Here is a 22512-nt window from a genome sequence, read left to right as displayed (position 1 = left end):
TGCCAGTCCAAGGCAACAGTGGCAAAGACATGGAGACAGGGAAACATGGAACACCGGCGGATCCTTCAGCATTGCAGAACTCGGGCTGGAGGGGTACGAGGGGACACTGCTGCGAGGTCATCAGGCTCAGATAATTAAATCTGTGTGTGGCATGCTACAGAGTACAGACTTTATCGTATAGGCAACGGGGGGCATAAGGAGACAATATTTTCATTTTAGAAAGAAAGCACTAGCAGAGTGGTGGATAGATGGGGAACGTGCGATACTGAATCACAGAGGCCAGATCCAAGGCTACACAAGAGCAGAACAGAGAGCAGAACAGGCAGTGACAAGAGGAGAGAGGGAGGGTCAAAGAGAAGTGAGGGAGAGCTCTTTCCTCAGAGATTCTCAAAGACAAGCCCCTTTTCAAAGATGAGTAAAGGTTAATCACCCCGTGTCCCCACACTGTCAGTGGGAGCCACTTTGATAGAGCAAAAACACCCAGATAAACCTGGGCTCAAATCTGGACTTTGTTCTTTACTGTGTAACCTTGGGCCATTTACTTAATCCCCCTGAACCTCACATGATCATATGTAAATCCTCAATAATGCCTTTTAGAGCTGTCAGGAGGAACAGAGATGAAAAAGGAAAAGCTCAAGTTGAGTGACTAGCACATAATAGGGACTCAATAAAAAGATGTTTATGAACTAGACAAGAAGAGATTCACATATATGGCTACTCACTTTGTGTTTCCAACAAAAGATATAAACATGTCTATTCAAGTCAACAATTTATTTCTGAGGCCAGAAAAGCACTTATTTAACTTTTCTACTAATAGAACTAAAGGAAGTTATTAAGAAGGATTTGTATCAAACATTCAAGTACTGGCTCAATTCAATGAACATATAATGAACACCCTCTGGTAGGAATGTTGGCTTATATTAGAAGTCCTGGGACTAGCACAAGCAAACTCCATTGATCAGCTCTGCAGATGATCTAAAGATGCCTGAATGGTTGCCATGGCAGCAATACCACAGAATGTTCTCTGACCTTAGTTTCCTATTTTCTTATACAAAAGAAGAGGAAGTCTGAGTCAATGAATTACTTCCTTGATACACACCCACACATCCTCCCAAGCTTTCTAGCAACCCCGGTACGCTAACCTCCATCACTCTTATCCAAGCTTCCTCTAAATGACCAGCAGCTTCTTTCTGTTTCTTTGCTTTGCGAGTAGTGATGTTCTCTTTGCTGGGAATAACTTTCTCCTTTAAAACATCAGCCCCAAGGCTATCCCTTTTTTAAGGTCTACAATGAAACATATCTCCTTCATGAAGTCTTTTATTTTTTTAACTGTAAAACAAGATTCTCTCTTGTGGTTCATTTCTATATTTTAATGAAGAAAATCTTAGTTTCTAAATGTGAGGGGTTTTTTTTGTTTGTTTGTTTGTTTTTATGCCAACCGTTACATAATTGTTCATGTTTTAATGGCTGGAATATAAAAGCCACAACACCTCTCTGGACTGTGATTTTCACTGCCTGGCCTTGGTAGGCTGCCCTGTAAATGTTGGCTGAATAAATGAATGAGTATCCTAGATCACTCAATTTCTGCAGGTATTTTAATATGACTCATAAATATGAAAGGAACTATGCCATGGGGCATGATAGCAGGCAGGCAGAAGGGTAGCATGGCACAAACCTTCATATAGTTTTATAAAATTAAAATACATCAAGATAGAAAAAATGTGAGATTTTAAGATATAAATAAGTAGAGAGGATATAATAGTTTTATAGAAAAAAGAAAGCTGTTGTATAATGAAGTGTGGATGGCATAATCACAATATATTCAACTTAAAACCACATTTATGAAGTACCTCATTTTAAAGTAAAAATAGTCAACTATTACCACTGAAAAACATTTATATATTAAAAGGGTTAACTTCTTTGGGTTTTAGTTTCCTCGTGCAAAATACATTGGGTAGAAAGGAGATATTCTTTTGTTCAAATCAGTATTTGAACAGACACAGGAAGTACAGAACTGAAAAACATATCCAGCCACTCTTTTCTTTTTCTCTTTTTGGGGTGGAGGGCTAGGTGGGCTAGGAAGCTGGTATTTTGAGGGGCTCAGGTGACAGAAGGATTGGGAAGTACAGTTACTGGTATTTTGGTTAACTTGATTTAAACTGATCCTCTACGTTAGGACACTATTTGACTAATTTACTTTCTTTGTATAGATTTAGCAAATAGAGTATTGAGTGAATAATAAAATGAATTGCGTGTGGTTCTTGTTGGGTTTCTTCAGAATGTTTTGGACACCCTGGACAACATTGAAACCCTGTTACAAAGTTCACTGTAATTTCTTCCTCAGAAGAAAAGGAATTCAAACTTGACTTGAACCTGGGGTCTTAGCCAGCAGGTGACAATGTTCCTTAAAAGCCATCTGTCAAATGACAATGAGCCCATCAATCATTTGTCCCAGGAAACTTAAGAAAAAGAGATGACGTAACACATTTGGCTGGGGTGCACTGTCTATACACTTTAATATTCAGTAAACACTACCTGTTATTTGTTTTTTAGTCTCCAAGTCTCTGGTTTGCTTCAGCACCTGCAGCAGCCGAGGTACCCCGTTGAGTTCAGCTACCTCCAACTTGTTGTCATTGTCTTCAAACACCAAGTTTCTCAAGGCCCCACACACGGCTCTCTGAATATCTTCATTCTGAACTTTTAGGAGGTGCAGAAGCTTGGGGATGCCTTGAAGCTGATAGACCTGGGGGAGAAATGGATGCACATTTCAGATACTGTACATATGTATTAATTTTGATATGGTATTAAAGACATCCAGTGAAATTTGAATGAACAGATGAAATTGATTTTAACTCCCGTCAATCAACAACGATGTGTGGCATACATATAGTGTAAACAAGCATGTCAAACTCAAAGGCTAACACGGGCCAAATAAACGAGGCATGCGGCCCGAGGGCCATGAGTTTGACATGCTTGGTGTACAATATAGTCCTGCTATCAGGCATCTCTCATCAAGGAGCTTACAATAAATTAGAGAAGTTAACACAAAAACCTATGAAAAAATGAAAGAGAAAATTAAGTGATAAAGGGTGAATAAGGATAGCTAAGTGGATAGAAAGAGTTAAGTGATAAAAGCCTTGAGCATAAGAAAGATGAAGAGAACTGGGAATTTGAGGAGTAAGGAAAGTTTTATGGAAGAACACCACATTACATGAGTGTTTTTTTCTAGGACAGAACTTTATAATCTGAAACTGAACAGAAATCACCTTCATCAACGGTAGCAATAAAAATTCACTTACCATGGCAACCACAGGAGCAATGCAAACTAACCCTTAATGTAAACTATTTTTATGATCAACTAGAGGCCCGGTGCATGAATTCACCCACAGGTGGGGTCTGGCTGGCCCCCCTCAATGGGGGCTGATTAGGCCGGGCCAGCAGGAGGGGACACAGGAGGTTGGCTGGCTGGCCCCGCCCCACATTGAGATGGGGTGGATCAGGGGTGGGGCCGGTCAGGAGGAGGGGCCGGCTGAGGGGAGGGTCCATGGGAGGTTGGCCAGCCAGCCGGGCCCCCAATCTGGCCAGGGCCAGTCAGAGGGAGGGGTCGCCCCCCTATCGGGCCGGTTGGCCAGCCGCAGTGCACATCATAGCGACCGGTCGTTCTGGTTTTCTGGTCACTTGGCTTTTATATATATAGACTGCTTTGAGTATTTAAAAAGATTTATATACATTATTCAAACATTTTAATTCAAGTAAATAACATAACTTTACACTTTTTAAAGTGCTATTTTAAAAAGATTTCTTCTTTATAAATACGCAAGAGAGGACATACTGTCTATTAGAAAAAGGGCCAGAGCTAGGAGTAAGAAGAAAAATAGATGGTTTAGATTCCAAAAACTATGGCTGTTTGAGAACGGGCCAAGTAATGGCAGCCTAAGCAAGGAGACTTTGTGTTTTAGACAGCACATATTATTTAAAGAAATCAAGAGGTGGTCACAGGGTTGCTGCAGAGAAATGTTAAGTTGTAGACTAAGAGTTTTCTTTCCCATAGGCTTCCATTAGCATGTGATTTAAAAAGTTGGTTAGGAACTTTTGATAAAAATCCCAGTCATTTCCAACATCTTAAAGCAGACATTTTTAGGACATAAATTGTGAAAGGGCAGGAGTTTCCCTTTCAGATGAAGTTCATTGCCTATGATGCCCTAATTACACAGCAGTTCATGTTTGGGTGAGAGCTGCACACCTGGCCCAGGGGGCACGTTTTCTTTTTTAAAAAAAATACATTTTATTGATTTTTTACAGAGAAGAAGGGAGAGGGATAGAGAGTTAGAAACATTGATGAGAGAGAAACATCAATCAGCTGCCTCCTACACAGTCCCTAATGGGGATGTGCCCGCAACCAAGGTACATGCCCTTGACCGGAATCGAACCTGGGACCCCTAAGTCTGCAGGCCGACGCTCTATCCACTGAACCAAACCGGTCAGGGCCAGGGGGCACGTATTCATATTTCCCATGTCTCATCAAATGCCAGCCTGCCTTCCACAGACAGATAAATATTATTAAGATCCAGTCTTCCAATTTTACATCGTCCTTTGTTAGGACTGGGGAGAAGACTAGAAAGGCCGGAATGAAAGTCAAAATGATAAAATAACCTAAATAATCACCACAATAATAATAAAACAAAAATAACAACTCCTCCTCCCACTTCCATCATTAGGAAGTGCTAGCACAGTGTTCAGGGTGTTATAAATATTATCCAATCAATAGCTCGCTAGAACCTTAAAAGGAAAGTACTCTTTTGGTCCCTAAGGCTCCACTGGTGGTAATGAGGAGTCATATTTCCACTTACTGGCTCCCTTCAGAGGAGACATTTGCAGAACAGGAGACAACCGGAAGATGGACCACACCAACTTTGACGGGTGATGTCTAGAGCCATTGTAATATATGTGTATGACAGTGCCAATGATAAAGATTTCATTTCCTAGCTATCAATGAAACCTGATCATCTATTGGATCACTTCATCTATTTCCATTATTATATTTCCTTAAAAGCAGAAAGGTAGAATTTATTTAAAAACAGCCTGTAACTCAAGTTTCCCTAATTCCTTCAAATTCTATTTCATACTTAGGTTTTGAGGCAGTTCACTCCATAAACATCACAAATGCCAGCTAGATTAAATCTTCACAGGAGCAGCACAAACATCAGATGCAAAAAGAAAATCCTGTTTGTCCTGAAGGTATGTTGGCAGATTTAGAAATATTTTATTACTTAATTCATAATGTATAAGCTGCCTTCTTGAAAATATGATGTGAGGTGGCTTACTGACCACTCTGCATTTCCAGCCGGGAGGGCAGCATTAGTGAGAAGTGGCCCATGGAAACCTCTGACGGGGCTGCAGGCTTCTGTTTCACAGCTTTCTGACCTGCTCTCTGACCCGCTCTCTTAGCCGACCACTTCTATCCCTCGGCTTTCAGCACCTGTAGGCACACCATGCTCAGATAAATGCTGAAATCCGACTACAGCTCTACTTCACTGCAGAATTTGACTCACTCGTGTCTGGCATCTACCCTATATTTAAAAATAGAAAAGTTACTTTTACCCCATTTTATCAAGCAAATGGATATAAATCTTATCAAATGCATGAAGCTGACGATATTCTCCTTACAGTATAGAACTGGAAGGACACTGATCATGAACCCTACACACATCAGGTCTAATGTCACAGGTGTTGTTCCTGCTCCTTTAAACTCAGGGCAGCAGCTGGAGCCAGAGAGGTTACATCTGTTTCCCAGTTATACTAAATCCTCAGGGGATTTCTTCTCCCTTTGGGGGAAGGAAAAGAGAAAGACTAACACGAATGTCTTAGGACTTCAAAGGAGCTTTCCTTTGAGATGGTTTGGAAATATATACAGGGGCAAAATCACATATTAGAATTTTAAGTTTCTCTTTTGACTCTATTCTGATTTTCTTCCCTGCCAACTCTAAAATAATTAACTGATTAGGATTTCTGGTGGCAAATCCGCAAAGGGAGCAGACCGCCTCTCTTGGGGTGAGGGCTCCCCTTGTGCCTCGGTGCCTTTGCTCTCTTTCTTTCCTGTAGGGGATGCTCGGCCCCCTCTGCCTCTCTTCTGGCAAAGCCCTACTTATCCTGCAGGAGCCAGCTCAAATGTCACCTCATCTGTGAAATGTCACTCCTGTTCTCTCCTTTCTGTCCCCTTAGAATTAATCACTCCCTATAAATTGGTACTAAAACCCTTCAGGAAGGCAACTGACAATTTATGTCAAAAAGATTTCTATTCCAGAAATCTTAGTTAGGAAACAATTTGAAATGCAGAAACAATTTGAAATGAAGACACTATGATGGTCACTACATTATTTATAATAGTGAAAAATAAGAAACCATAATTGTCCAACAATGGGGGAAGACTGGTTAATGATTAATTGTCACCTATCCACATGGTGAGGTATACATGGGAGAGGCAGAACAATGACACAGCTACCTCACCCATCAAAAGAGGACTGTGTAAGACTGTGTGCGAGGCATGCAGTAGTTACTTAACGTGTGGTAGCTGCTACTATCACCATTAATATACCACCATTAAAATGCCTACAACCTATTAATGTTATGAGAAAATGCTTATGATATAATGTTACAGAAAAAAAGCTAAATAAAATACTTGCATTTCTACTCATAAAAACAGACATAAAGAAGGGAATGAGATTAGGGGGTTTGGGAGAAATGATGGGGTTTTAAATTATGAATGGGGCCTGTTACTTTGTATATTTTTAAACAGCAAACATATATTTGTGCATAGTTTTTTTTTTTTATTGGTTAAAGTATTACAAATGTGTCCTCATCCCCCCATTAACCCCCAACCGCCCCCCTCCCCCCCCCCATTCATCCCACTCATGCTCTCATCCCCCTGTTGTCCATGCCCATTGGTTTGGCTTATATGCATGCATACAAGTCCTTTGGTTGATCTCTCCCCCTTACCCCCACCCTCCGCTACCTTCCCTCTGAGGTTTGACAGTCTGATTGATGCTTCTCTGTCTCTGAATCTGTTTTTGTTCATCAGTTTATGTTGTTGATTATGTTCCATAAGTGAGTGAGATCATGTGGTATTTATCTTTCTCTGACTGGCTTATTTCGCTTAGCATAATGCTCTCCAGTTCCATCCATGCTGTTGCAAATGGTAAGAATTCCTTCTTTTTTACAGTAGTGTAGTATTCCATTGTGTAGATGTGCCAGTTTTTTAATCCACTCATCTGCTGATGGGCACTTAGGCTGTTTCCAAATCTTAGCTATGAACTAATGAGCTAATGTGCCGCTATGAACATAGGGGTGCATATATCCTTTCTGATTGGTGTTTCTGGTTTCTTGGGATATATTCCTAGAAGTGTGATCACTGGGTCAAATGGGAGTTCCATTTTTAGTTTTTTGAGGAAACTCCATACTGTTTTCCACAGTGGCTGCATGAGTCTGCATTCCCACCAGCAGTGCAGAAGGGTTCCTTTTTCTCCACATCCTCTCCAACACTTGTGCATACTTTTAAAAAGCAAAACAAAAAATCCCTACAGACAAGGGCACATATTTAATTTGATTATAGCTATGTACATACAGTATGGGGTAAGAGTAGGTATACAGTTGTGGGTGTGTGAAACCCAGTTTATTCTTGTTTTATTATTTATCAACTAGTGACCTGGTGCACGGACTCGTGCATATTGAAAGGAAATTAATTAGAAGGTGGCCGGAGGGGTGGGACTGGGCGAGATGGGCCAGACACGCCCTGGAGCCAACCTCTCATGGTCCCTCCCCTGAGTCTGTGAGCAGGGTCCCTCCGACAGGTGGGGTCCTTCGGCCTGGCCTGCGGGGATCAGGCTGAAACCAGCTCTCTGACATCCCCTAAGGGATCCCAGAGTACGAGAGGGCACTCTGCAAAGTTGCTGTCGTACAGGGTGTGGAATAAAAACCCAAGTGTGCAGTAAACCAGATTCGGGGCCTACAGTGCCCCAGCAACAACATAACCCATGGCCGAAGGTGGAATTGTGCAGACCGTGAGGAATTGGGCTCCCCCCTCTCTGGTTTCGAGGTGTGTCACTTGAGAACCGCTGCTGCCAAGTCACTGCAGCTCAGCAGCTCCTGCATTGAGTGTCTGCCTGCTGGCGGTCAGTGTGCATCATAGCGATTGGTCGGACGGTTGGACACTTAGCATATGAGCCTTTTTTACATATAGATTCTTGCGTTATTTTCCATGCGAACAACTGTAAGATTGCCTCAGCCTATATATGCCTTAAAAAATCAGTGAACAAAACCAAAATGATGATAATAGTGGAACCATGGGTATGTTTTTTTTTTTTTTCCCTTTCTTATAATGAACTTACATTAGTTTTATAATAAGATCTTACAAAACGGTTATGGCAGTCATGCCTCTGTGATGAGATCTAAAACTAGGCATAAAATAAAGCCAGTTTAAGAAGGTCTTGCAGATTAAATTAAGGAATTTTTTCTTATCCTGCAGAGACAAGCAGGGCAGCTATTAGAAGGTCTCCTGGGTGATGTGAGGAGAATGGATTAGGTGTGGATAAGAGTGGAGGAAGGGAGATTCATTAGGAGATAGCTGGATTAGCAGGGACGATGGTGACAGGGATGATGTGTACCACTACCTGGGTGAACTACCACTCACTCACAGAGGAAGTAATCTTCTCTGAGTTTTTATTCTGGGCAGGCACTGCACTGTTATCTGATTGCATTCTCACAACAACTCTTCGCAGTAGGACTATTATTTCTACTTTATAGGCAGCAAAGCTGAGGCTTAGAGAGGCAAAATATCTTGCTCGAGGTCACCCTGGTAATTAGGGTGCTTGGATACAAACCCATCCCTGAGTGGCTCCTGAGCACCAATGCTCAAACCACCAAGTGTCCTACCTCAACGCAGCGGGGAGAACAAGTATAGAGGGAGGTTTGGATAATGGATAAGGAAAGCAAAAGATCACGTGTTCATTTTTTTTTTTAAATATATATTTTATTGATTTTTTACAGAGAGGAAGGGAGAGAGATAGAGAGTTAGAAACATCGACGAGAGAGAAACATCGATTAGCCGCCTCCTGCACATCTCCTACTGGAGATGTGCCCGCAACCCAGATACATGCCCTTGACCGGAATCAAACCTGGGACCCTTCAGTCCGCAGGCCGACGCTCTATCCACTGAGCCAAACCGGTTTCGGCCCATTTTTTGATAGGTTGCTGAGTTTAGTGGGAAGGCTAGGAAGTAGATGGACACGTGTTTGGAACCCAGAGGAGAGATATGGGCTGGAGATGCTCTGAGTCATCCGCATTTAGATCACACAGTAATGGAAGCCATGAACATGGATGAGGCAGGTCAAGAGATGGTGCTGAATAAGAAAACTCCCAGGAAGACATCTAACGACTATTTAAGGGACAGGTCAAGCATCAATTTTTCACAGAGGAAACCCAAAGGAGCCAGAGAGATGGAAAAAGAATCCAGAGACTCTGGATCAAAAAAAGAAAGTTTCAAAAAGTAAAGAGTGATGGACGGTGTTAAATGCTGAGAGTGCTAATTATATAAATTAAGAATGGAAAAGTTGCTACTGGTTTTAAAAGTTATGACTTAAAATTTTGATCTTTATGTCCAATTCATAATTGTCTTTTATACATACATTTAAAAACTATAGCATCATGCTTAATATTAGCAGGACTTCGTTAATGTTTGTAGGTTCTAACATCTCCATTCTTAGATTTTCTACAAAGCATATGTTTTTAGTTTTTAATATAGTTTTCATTATTCTCAAAACTAGTCTTTGTTCTAGTTTTATCAGGGAATAAGAGTTAAGAAGGTAAGCACAGCTTTTATTCTGTATTTAAGCAAAGAAAAAAAAAATCAAATTAGTAATTTAAGGAATAGGGGAAATTGCCCTGGCTGGTGTGGCTTAGCTGGTTGGGGGGGTCATCCAGTGTCCCAAAGGGTTGCTGGATTCAATTCCTGGTCAGAGTACATGCCTGGGTTGCAGGCTCCATCCAGGGTAGGTGGAGTGCAGGAGGCAGCTGATAGATGTTTTGCTCTCACATAGATGTTTCTCTCTCTCTCTCTCTAAAAATCAATAAAGTAAAATAAAAAATAATAAAAATAAAAAAGAGATAGGAGAAATCTGTCCCCAACTTGGGTAACAAAAGAAAATTCAAGTAATTCCATATTATAAAATTCCATATTATAAAAAGTACATATAACAATGTCCCTTTTTGAAAGATTAGGAATAAAAAAGATTTAAACATTTAGCTCGGCTGGTGTGGCTTAGTGGTTGAGTGTCAACCTATGACCATTTATCTGAATTAGCCATAAAAGGACTTATTTTTAGCCCAATTCCACTGCAAATTACAACCACCAAATTTCTGGCCATGTAAGAAGCTATTTTGGAAGCAGATCCTCCAGCCCCATTCAAGCCTTTAGACAACAGCAGCTCTAGGCCAAATTCAGACTGTAATCTCATGAGTGAACTGGAGCTAGAAGTGCTTTTGTCTGACTTGACTTACCTGATTTGCAGGACTAACCACATTTTCTTTTCCCTCTGTGAAATCTACTGATTCCCTGAGTACTTTCAAAGCTGGTAGGTTAATTCTTTGTTGGGCTTTGCACTCCTATTTTTACTGGTTGAGTTATGTGTTTAACAAGAATAACTTAGGTTTGTTTCCCAATGTATTTATGTCAACTGTAGTGGTTATTGTAATAATGCAATTTATTTACCTACTAGAGGCCCAGTGCATGAAGATTTGTGCACTGGGGGGTGTGGGGGTCCCTCAGTCCGACCAGCACCCTCTCCAATCTGGGAGCCCTCAGGGGAGCCCTCTCCAATCTGGGAGTTTCTGTCTGACTTTGCAATCATATGAACGAATTGTCTGAGACCCCCCAACCCCGTTTGGTTTGTTGCTCACAGAATAATAGAGGCATTTTTTTTCTTTGTTTCACTGGTGGAGATTTCCTGTAAGTTTTAGGATATCTTCCCTTTAATTTTTCCTAGACACTCTGATTTTACTTATGTCTCTCACCTTTGCTTTCCCTCCATCCCCCACCGCAACAGTAACTTGCTCCAGGTTCACTTTGCTCTAGTGTCTAGAACAGTGATGGCGAACCTTTTGAGCTCGGCGTGTCAGCGTTTTGAAAAACCCTAACTTAACTCTGGTGCCGTGTCACATATAGAAATTTTTTGATACTTGCAACCATAATAAAACAAAGATGTATATTTTTGATATTTATTTTATATATTTAAATGCCATTTACCAAAGAAAAATCAACCAAAAAAATGAGTTCGCATGTCACCTCTGACACGCATGTCATAGGTTCACCATCACTGCTCTAGTGTCTAGGAGATCCATCTATCACCAGAACTACGATTCCCAGGATTCCTGGTGCTCCCCACACTCTGGGCTTCTGCTTCAGGTCCTGGGGCTGCCACCAAAACTACTATTCCCAGGATTCCTGGTGCTCCCCACACTCTGGGCTTCTGCTTCAGGTCCTGGGGCTGCCAGCAGAATTACTATTCCCAGAATTCCTGGTGCTCCCCACACTCTTGGTTTTCCCTTCCTGCTCTGTCTCTGTCCCACGGCCTTCTACTCTGCCAAGTCCTCCAAGCCACCAGTTCTCCCTCTCTGCTCTCCATCTAGTGGCTTGGGAAACTTGGCTCCCCAAGCCTCTCCACTCTCTGCCACCTCTCCCAATCTGCTCTCCCCCCAAGCCTCCGGCTCTCCTGCTCTGCTCTCCAACCGGCGGTTTGGGGGAGCGACCGAGGGAGCCATGTCCCTGCAAGCTGCCAGCTCTCCTGCTCTGCTCTCCACCCAGTGCCTGTATATGCAAATTAACCCGCCATCTTTGCTGAGTTAATTTGCATACTCACTCCTGATTGGCTGGTGAGCGTAGTGGAGGGATGGTCAATTTACATGTTACCCTTTTATTATATAGGATTCTGAAAATGAATGAAATATAAGTATGAAAAGAGTCCTGTCTCTCTGAAAACTAATCTGAGTGCTTTGGAAAGGTTACATAAAGGTGAAGAACTCTAAAAAGCTCTGTAATTATTTGTAGACAACATTAACTTAAAAGAGTAGATAACATATACAATTCTAGAAGGATTTGAACTCATAGGAATTAGTGCCATTAAGTTCTTATTTCACTTTAAAGAAACTAAAAATGGCAAATAATACATAAAGAGCATTATTTATGTAAGAAAGATGATAACAAACTCTGTAAGTGTGTATGTGTATAATTTTAAAAAACATTTTCTCGGTAACTCTGTTGATTAACTAATCAACTATTAGTCTTGATTTCAATAAAATAGTAAAATTTCTACTACAAAGAGATACTTTTTTTGGCTTGTCAGATGAACAAAAAAGCAAACAAAAAATAATATCCTGTGGTAGTAATAGTTCACAATATTGGTGGGAGTGTAAATTTGTATAATTTGGGTGAAGAGTTATTTATCAAAATAAAAAATGACTCAACAGTAAAAAGGACTGAATTTACCTATGTCCTGAAACAAACAAACAAAAAAAACAGACAAAGCATACAATGGTTTCAATAACTGGACATGGGGGGGGGGGGTGGGAAGCAATGATGGAAAATGACTCAATATGTGGAAAACAAGCAAGGTGAGCCTCACTGCTGTCTTGGATCATTGCCTTGAGAGAGTTCCAGGCGATGGAAGTGCATCGAGGGAAATAAGTGGAATTCCACAAGCGGAGTTGAGGAGACAGTGCAGAGTCTAAGAAAAGCAAAGAGGCCAGTAGTTTGCAGGGAAAAGTACCAGAAAGAAGAGCTGCAGAGAAAGACACTCTAGTATTCAACAGAGTATTAATAAATGTATGTGTCTGAGGCCAGGGAGATAACCACCTAAAAGGATTAAGGGAACAGCTCCTCTTGCTCACATCGACCACAAACCCTCCTATTCTCATTTAGCCAGAAAACCTCCTAATTCATGGTGCATTAGGTAGAGTTCTCAGAAGTATCTTGCCATAAAAAGATAGCTAGTTCTAGAGTAAATGCTGCTCTGGTCCCACCAAACAAATTTCCAAAGCAGGGTTTGAAAGGATCAAACTGTTTTCAAGTAACTTAATTGCCGTCTTGAACAAAGCTCGAGAGTATTTACAGAAAAATAAAAATATCCTGCACCCAGTAAGATAAAACTCATAATACCTGGCATTCAATAAGAAATTTCCAGGCATGCAAAGAAGGAGAGATATATGAACCATAATGAGGAGAAAAATAAATCAACTGAAACCCACCAAGAATGGACACAGATATTAGAATTAGCAGACAAGGTAATTTAAGCAGCAATTTAAACAGTCTTCTATATGTCCAGAAATCTTGGGGAAAGATGGAACAAGTTAGGTAGGGACATAGAAGATATAAAAAAGACTCAAATTTAACTTCTGGAGATGAAAACTATAATTTATGAAATATAAAAATACGCTGACTAAGATTAATGGCATTTTAAGTGCTGAAGAAGATTATTGAATTTAAAGTAGAGCGATTGAAATTATCCAAAAGGAAACACAGGCGGAAAAAAGAAAGAAAAATGAGTATGGATGAGCTGTGGGACAACTTCAGGTAGCCTGATATGTATGTAAATAGAGTTCCCAAAGGAGGGCCAAAAAATATTTGAGAAAATAATGGTGAAATATTTCCAACCCAAATTCCAAATGTGATGAAAAGTAGAAATCCACAAATTTAAGCTCAATGAACTCCTAAGCACAAGAAAACTACACCAAGATATGTTGTGTCCAAATTGCTCAACACTAGTGATAAACAGAAACTATTACAAGCAACTTGGCTTGATGGGGTCGGGGAGGGGCAGAGAGGGGCATTATGTACAGAGGCAGAATAAGAATGACAGGAGATTTCTTGTCTGAAATAACTACAATGAAACTCTTTCAGAAAACTGAAGAGCAGAGAACACTTTCCAATTTATCCTGTCAGGCTAGTATCACCTTCAATCCAAAACTGGACAAAGACATTATAAGAAAAGAAAATCACAGATTAATAACCTTTATAAAGATAGCTGTATAATTTCTTAACAAAATTTTGGAAACAACCTAAGTGTCCATTGATAGATGAATGGATAAAGAAAATGCTATAATGTACATATAGTAACAGAAAGCAGATCACTGGCTGCCTAGGGCCTAGAAGTGGACTGGGGAGGGGTGGGATGTATGGATCACAAAGGGGCACAAGGAAACTTTGGAGGTAATGGACATACTCACTATCTTGATTGTGATGATTTTTCACAGTGCCAAAAACATGTCAAAACTTTGTCACACTATACCTTAATAAAGGTATTTTAAAAATGAACAAACTAAACTGGTGTATTGATACAACAGAAATCTATGCAGCAGTTCTAAAAAATAAAGTAGAGCTAATATATATGAAAGATTTCCAAGATATTAAATGAAAACAAAGTACAGAGTATTGTAAATAATCTGCTACCACTTGTGATTTTGTTTCAAACAAAATCAACCCATCCAATAATTGTTTTTACATGCATAAAGTATCTCTGGAGAGATGCCCAGAAACTAATAAGAGAGACAAAGAGAGAGAGAGGGAGAGAGAGAAAGTGAAGGAGAGAGGGAGAAGTAGAGAGAATGGGAGAAAGAGGAAAAGAGGGAAACGGGAGTAAGCTGGGGTTTGGAGTAGGAGAGAAGCCCAGTTTTCACTGCACACCTTTTTGAACTATAATCCCCCCACTAGAAATGTAGTTTTGCAATAGACTTAAGATGCTACTCACCCTTTTCCGTGCTTCGGATTTCTGGAAGCACTCGTGCTGTATGAAGGTGGCTGCCACGGAAATCCTGGCGGGTGGTGTGTGGTCTGCATCGAGCATACTCACGGCCCGCTCCAGGGTCATCTCCAGGTCTGCATTCCTAGACAAAAAGTCACAGGTTCAGCAAAATTCCCACCTGCTCCCCCCTGCCTACCAACCTGATCTTCTAGAGATGACGCGGCTAATATCAGGAAACACCCAGAACATCTGAGTCTTGGCTCTTCTTCAGCCAAGAGAAAAATCGGAATCTGAGATCAGAAGGTACAGGAAGCTAGAAGCAGAAATACTCCAGCTCTGGTCAGACTAGTCTCAGAAGACATCAGTGAATTGAGCAGAATCATAACATAGACCAAAGAAAGAAACTGAACTCTGTTTAAGATAAATATGGATAATGTGAGCATTTAATCTTAAAAGTGACTTTAAAGGCACAATAACACTTTAGGTAAAATTTAAAAGAAATCTGGTCACAGGAATAAAAAATTATTGCTACCTTGGTAATGTTTCACCTGTAAAGAAAACACCTTTCCTAAAGTCATTACATTTTTCGCAATGCTGCACAAAATCTATTATTTCAGCTAAAAGTGAGCTTCTAAAAAAGCATTCAAAAAGTGTTCTTATTCACTGAGTAAAATAGTATATAAACAGTAAAAGCCAGGAAAACTGAGTTTGTTCTGTTAAAATAAGTCATGCTGGTTTGACAAAATCTATCAGGAAAGGTAATGATTTAATGCAATTACAAATATGCATTTCCCTAAAAAATATTATACACATCATGTTTTCATTGCCTTTGCTATTGTAATGATACTGAGATTATGTCTAGCTAGTAGCATACTTTTGTTCTTTACTAATTGTAGGTATTTATAGTGGTGATAAAATCTGAGGCAGTTTGACACTGAGAGGATAATTTACTGAGGACAATTAAAATGCTACTTGTAAAAAAATAAATAAACAATAACTCCCAAATGCCTCATAGAATGACATTGCATTCTCCCCTTTTATTTTTGCCTAGAGGGACACCTAATTAGACAGTCTATTATCAATGTGCTTCTTTAAGCATTGACTCTGTGACACCACATAGGACACTAACTGTTAATCTTAGAATTGTAGCTAAAAACATGTCTTAAAGGTAACCTATGACCCTGTTTTGGCTTCAAAGATGGTTATGCCTGATTCATTCCAGGTTGTAAACTCTATGGGAGTGTTTTCCAGTATCTTCTAGCAAGCACAGTAAGTACATTCTCTCCTGTATCAGACTAATGCACAATATATGCACACGTGTTCAGATGTGAGTATGTGTTGTGTTGTGACTGTTGTATTTGTGTAGGGTGGATGTGGCATAGGTGAGCCTCATAACTAAAAACTAATACCTACTGCTTCTGAAACACATGTTCAAACACAGAAATGTTACCTCATGGGTGTAAGAGCATTAAAAATTAGGCAGAAAACAGTTCTGGCGTCTATACTGAGAATTATATAATGATCTCATATTTTAAAATGTTGTGCCTGAGGAATTAATTTAATTGGTTAAAAAAAAAAACACCCACAAAAAAACCCCAAAACAGGCTATTACCATTAAAACCAGAATTTGAGTATATATATATACCTTTTTAAAAGAGATGGAAATATTTTTCATGCATAGACTCCAATGCCTTTACAGAGACACCAAAACTCTACCAGTCTCATTTTAATGGCAATTTTAAGTCTTTAGCATCTACCACTGCAGGTTTTTTAATTGATAAAAGATCACTCATAGCATTGGAATAGCTTTCTGCTTAATACAGCTTTTTTCCCCCCCCAAGATTCAACCATTAATCCACTTCATAAGTCATAAATAACTCAGGAGAGTTTGAATTTCCAAAAATAATTCCATTATTTGAATCGTTCATTTTCCTGAACATGATTCACAAAGAAACTCTGCATGCACTCCTAGCCAATCTAGTGCCATTTTTCTTTATCATCAAAATTAGTTCCCAAACTAAATGAAACTTCCTCAATAGGAGGTTTGCTACAGCTGTCAGGGTGTCAATTTTCTGTTTTGCTACTGTCTGTGATGCCCAACTCTAAAATATAGCTTATGTTTTGACCCCAGTCTGGCTCCAAATCCTACCATCCTCAATCCCCTCTTCCCCCTCCTCTGATCAACCACCCATCCTCCAATCACATGTGACTTTTAATCCTTTTCTTAACACTGCATGCCTCTTCACAAACCACTCCCTGATTTCTCTAGAAAGCCCACCCTTCTGCCTAATTCTTAGCTATTCTTCAAGATTCAACCCAAATATCCTCACTTCTGTGAAATCTTTCTTGTGTACCTATTCCCAGCTAGAGCTATTCCTTTCCTCCTCTATTCTCCTACAGCACTCCTCCCTTCCATCCCCTTCCCCCTCCCTCCCTCCCTCCCTCCCTCCCTTCCTCCTTCCCTCCCTCCCTCCCTCCCTCCCTTCCTCCCTCCCTCCTTCCCTTCCTTCTTTCCTCCCTCCCTCCTCACTCTCACTCATCAAGCACTTCCTGAAATCTTCAGAATTGGGGCTTGGGAATGGGGTTGGGAATGGAAGAGAGGATCAGGACCCATTATCCCCTGAACATACTCTCTAGAACTGAGTCTTTTCAATGTATTATTAGTGAATACGTTAAAATGATGTCAATGTAAATGAAAACGCTAAGAGGAGGCAGTGTAACATATCCCTGGTCAGAATATGAACTATTTAGCAGTAAATAACAAACAATACTTTTTTACGTGTGCAATCCCTCAGCAACCAGTGTCCCCGCTGGCTAACAGCACAGCCCTGCTGCACGCTGGTTCCCAGGTACTAGGATAGGGCTACACCTCCGAAGACGGGTATGGGGTGGAGGGGGTCAACAGGGGAGAAAGGGGGACATCTGCAATACTTTCAACAATAAAGATAAATTAATAGGGGCTGGGTAGGTTTGAAATGCGAGACAACACAAAGAAGAGCATGCCCAGCAGCAGGACTCGCAGGGGACAGCCTGAGACACGGACATGAGCCAGGGGCACACCAAAGCAAGGAAGAGAGTCAGGCATACACAGCACCTTGGATCACCTGTTTGCCTCATTATAGGCAATATCTCTGCTTTTCCGTAGAGAGCAGCATTTTCAAAGAGAGTTCCTTTCTATGGTTTCTGATCTCTAGGATGGCAACTTTAGGAATCATCCTATATAATAAAAGGGTAATATGCAAATTGATCCTAATGGTGGAACAAGCAGAATGACCGGTCAAACAGTCACTATGAGGCGCACTGACCACCTCTCGGGTCCCTCCCCTCAGCTGGCAGGCTCCCATGACGAACAGGGAACCAAGGGTGGGTGGCAGGGGACATGGGTGGCACCAGGCCAAGGCCCCCACCCCACTGGTCAGCCCACACACAAAGGGTGAACTGCAGTGGGGGCGGGGCTGGCGAGCGGGCAGGAACAGCTGACCTCTTGGTCCCTCCCTCCAGCTGTCCGGGGGCGGGGCTGGCTGCGGGCAGCCGGGGAAGATGGTCCTGATCACAGGCCAGGCCTAGGGACTGTACCTGTGCCAGAATTTCGTGTGCTGAGTCTCTACTCAATAGATATCTTTCCCTTTCTTTTATATTGCTTAATCCCAAGTGTTCCTTCTCTTCTTTGAAATATAATTATTCTAATAAAATGTACCCTATTTGTTAAAACAATGACCTGAAATAGTGTAGTTAATAATTCTTCCAGAATTTGGGTAATAAAAGATGGAAAGAGTTTATATTTCATTTCTCCCTTCTTTAATTCCTTCATTCTCTCACCATTCATTTACATAGTGACTATTATGGACCTACCTCTGTTTTAGGGTGTTGAGAATGTAAAGATAAGACACACTCACAAGAAGCTCAAAGTCTAGAGGGAGAGCAGGTGAGTAAATGGATAACCATAATATATGATTCTGGCAGAGACAGTCACACAGAGCAGCTAACTGGGGCACCTAGACCAGACTGCGAGGGGCGTGGTCAGGGAAAAGATGCATCTGAGCTAAGCCAGGCAAAATCAGGGCTACTGGGGGGAAAGGGATGGCAGGTAGGTAAGCGGCTAGGTAGCTAGGTAGCTAGATGGGAGAAGAAAGGAAATATATGCATGAATATCTTCCATTAAGGGAAATAAAAGAGGTTGCAAGTGGTTTGAGTGTTATGTGGGGGTGGTGTGGGAAGGGTGGTGACAAAGGATGAAGATAAGAAAGATAAGACTGGAGTGATAAGCAGGGGAAAACATGGGCCTTAGGTGCCATGCTGAAAGGCAGGAAAACTTGGTGGGATTATGGAAAGGTTATAAAAAATATTTCCTGCTTTGAGTTTAGACTAGCCCTATCATCTTCTATCAGCAGTACCTGCATAGTCAATGATTTTACCGTACGATGTCACTTAAAGTGATAATTAAAGGTGACAACTTCCACTAAGCAACATTAAAAATCAAACAAAAATCATATATTTTATGTTTTACCATAATGATACATCATTATTTCAGGACCAGTAACTTAATCATGCATCCATTTCTTAAACCTTTCTCTATGTAACTTTTTCCTCAGTTTATAAAATTTGTGCCCAGCATTAAATTTGAATAGGATTTAGTTCCAAAGTAACATTAGTCAAGCCAAAGTAAGACAGGCAAAGGAATAACTTTGAAAATTCAATGTTTAAAATTATTTGGTATTGCCAAAAAATGCCCTCCAAATCACTGAATAAAGAAGTATCCCTTGCTGGGTAGCTCAGTTGGTTAGAGCACCTAATGCCAAGGTTGTGGGTTCTTTCCCTGGTCAGGGCACATACAAGAACCAATCTATGAATGCATCAATAAGTGGAACAGCAAATCAATGTTTCCCTTTCTCTCTCACTAAAATCAATCAATTTTTTTTAAATTAAAACATTCTTTAAAACAAAAACGTATTGGGTATAGAAGGAAGGAGACATCTAAAAATTAGCTGCCTTGCTTAGCCATCAGTCTTTCTGTGGTAGTAGTTATCAAAATAGCATTTGAGGTTCACTCGGCACCTGGAACAGCCTTTTTGCCTTTTTCCTTCCTTTATTTCAAGAATATGCATGCAATGATCCATTTCCTGGTCTATTGGAGTTGGCGCTCATTCAGCGGAGAGGGAGCCATAACCCTTCAGCCAGCATCGAATTTGGAAGTGTAACAGATGGACTGACTGTCACATTTCCCCCCAAGGCTGCCTTCCGAGCAGGTAGCCTGGCCTCTGTCCCCGAGGTAAATAGGCTAATGATCCAGGGGTGGGCAAACTTTTTGACTCGAGGGGCACAATGGGTTCTTAAACTGGACTGGAGGGCCGGAACAAAAGTATGGATGGAGTGTTTGTGTGAACTAATATAAATTCAAAGTAAACATCTACACTAATAAAAGAGAAAAATGGTAATTGGCGTACGATGATACCCTTTTCATTGGCTAATCAGGGCTATATGCAAATTAATTGCCAACTAAGATTGGCAGTTAACTGCCAACTAAGATTGGCAGTTAACTGCCAACAAGATGGTGGTTAATTTGCATATGTAGGCACAATGCAGGGAGGTGAAAGGGAAAGCAGGAAGAAGCCCCCTGCCACTGACAGTGATCGGAAACCCAGGGGGGAGCTAAGAGCTGGGGGGCAGGGCAAAGGTGGCCCTGGGGCCGCCTTTGCCCTGCCCCCCAGCCATGATCAGAGAATCAGGTGCCTTTTCCACCCTGGCCAGTGATAGCAGGAAGTAGGGGTGGAGCCAGTGATGGGAGCTGGGCACAGTCGAAGCTGGCAGTCCCAGGAGCTAGGAGTCCCTTGCCTGGGCCTAAAGCGAAGCTCACGATCGCGGGGCCGCTGCAGCTGCGGGTCCCCACTGTCCAGGCCGGACGCCTAGGCCAGAGGCGTTAGGCCTGGGCAGGGGCGGAGCCTGCAACCGCGGGGAGCTGGGGGTTCCCTGCCCAGGCCTGACACCTCTGCCAGAGGCCTCAGGCCTGGTCAAGGGGCCGATCTGGTGATTGGTGATCGGAGGGTGATGAGGGTCAACTCCTCTGGCCGAGGCATCAGGCCTGGGTAGGGGGCGGAGCCGGGGATTGGGGGGATATGATGGTCCCCTTGCCCAGGCCTGAAGCCTGGGTCAGAGGCGTCAGGCTTGGGCGGGGGGTGGAGCAAGCAATCAGAGGGAGATGGGGGTCCCCTGCCCAGGCATGATTCCTGGGCCAGAGGCAGGGGCCAGAGCCAGTGATCAGGGGGAGATGGGGGTCCCCTGTCCAAGCCTGACACCTCTGGCGGAGGCGTCAGGCCTGGGCAAGGGGCCAATCAGGCGATCGGAGGGTGATGGGGGTCTACGCCTCTGGCCGAGGCATCAGGCCTGGGCAAGGGGCAGAGCCAGCAATCGGAGGGGTCTGGTGGTCCCCTGCCCAGTCCTGACGCCTGGGCCAGAGGCATCAGGCCTGGGCTGGGGGCAGAACCAGTGATGGCGGGAAATGAGGGTCCCCTGCCCAGGCCTGACGCCTCTGTTAGAGGCGTCAGGCCTGGGCAAGGGGCCGATCCTGCGATTGGAGGGTGATGGGGGTCAACGCCTGAGGGCTCCCAGTATGTGAGAGGGGGCAGGCTGGGCTGAGGGACACCCCCCCACACACATCCAGTGCATGAATTTCGTGCACCAGGCCCCTAGTCATTACATAAAAGGGTACGGTCTTTTTTTTTTTTTTAGTTTTATTCATTTCAAATGGGCAGGATCCGGCCCGTGGGAAGATCATCTGTCACTTTCACAGCTGCCCGCAAAGCCGTTCCTGGAACACTTATTTCTGAACACCTTTCTCTGCAGCCTCGGAAGTGCCAGCTCGGCCTGGGGGCTGTGGGAACTGCAGACTGAGACGGGGCCTCACCTGAGCTGGGCGTCGGTGAAAGCGGTTCTCTCCGCCAGCACGGCCCCGCTTCCGGCAGCCACCTGGCCCGCAGTCAGGTGCGTCCTCCTCCCGGCCGCATCCACGGCGACACTGGGCCCCGCGTCCCTCGCCGTGCGCGCGCTGTGGAAGGAACTCTGATGCCAGGAGGCGCGGGCAGCCCTGTTGTGCGCGGCGGGCTGCAGGGGCTGCAGGGGCAGCAGCGGCCTGGCCTGCCCGAGCGCCGAGCCGGCCATCAGGTAGTTCTCTTTCTCCAGGAGGTTGCTCATGCTGTGGCTGGTCCCGGGCCGCGGGTACGCCCGCACCACGGGGTTGGGCGGGGCGCCGTCAAACACGGAGTCGTTCACCGAGCCGTACTGGACCTGCCTGTGGTAAGTGTCATAGTAGCGCTGCCGGCTCGCGGCCCCCGACGTGAAGCCCAGGATTTCGGAGCGCGCGTACCTGGGCGGCAGCAGGAGGGTGGACCGCAGGCTGTCGCGGTGCCGCAGCGTGTGCGCCGCCTGGCTCCTCTGGCTGTACTGGTACTCGCTGTGCGAGTAGCGGACCCGCTCGGGGCTGCTGTCCGGGGAGATCTCCAGTCTCCGCAGAGGCTGCCTCAGGGGCCTGTCTTCCACCGACTTCTGGGAGCTGTACTGCGCGGTGCCTCTCCCCCAGCGACCTTCATACGCCGCGGTTATGCCCGACTGCACGAGGGAGAGAGAAAGGTGAAATGAGGCATCGGTCGGTCTCCACCTCTGTTGAAGACTCACTATTCCGGGGCTCTTACACAAGGGGTCCCTTTCTCGGAATCACCTGGAGAAGCTAGGC

General features: G+C 43.1%; 1 protein-coding gene across 1 annotated transcript in view; it reads right to left on the bottom strand.

Moving 5' to 3' along the window:
- The window catches only part of PKP2 (plakophilin 2), a 78013-nt gene that overhangs the window by 39449 nt on the left and 16052 nt on the right, over positions 1-22512 (bottom strand). Inside the window, exons 3-5 of the mRNA XM_081083680.1 lie at positions 21688-22388; positions 14793-14928; positions 2536-2743 (exon numbers count right to left, since the gene is read on the bottom strand). Coding sequence (XP_080939806.1) covers positions 2536-2743; positions 14793-14928; positions 21688-22388 — 1045 coding nt within the window. The remainder of the gene's footprint in view (positions 1-2535; positions 2744-14792; positions 14929-21687; positions 22389-22512) is intronic.

This window comes from Myotis nattereri, assembly GCF_964212035.1.
Source record: "Myotis nattereri genome assembly, chromosome: 2".
In the NCBI taxonomy this organism is placed as follows: domain Eukaryota; kingdom Metazoa; phylum Chordata; class Mammalia; order Chiroptera; family Vespertilionidae; genus Myotis; species Myotis nattereri.
The sequence above is the reverse complement of the archived record's forward strand: the minus strand, read 5'-3'. Positions and strand labels throughout refer to the sequence as shown.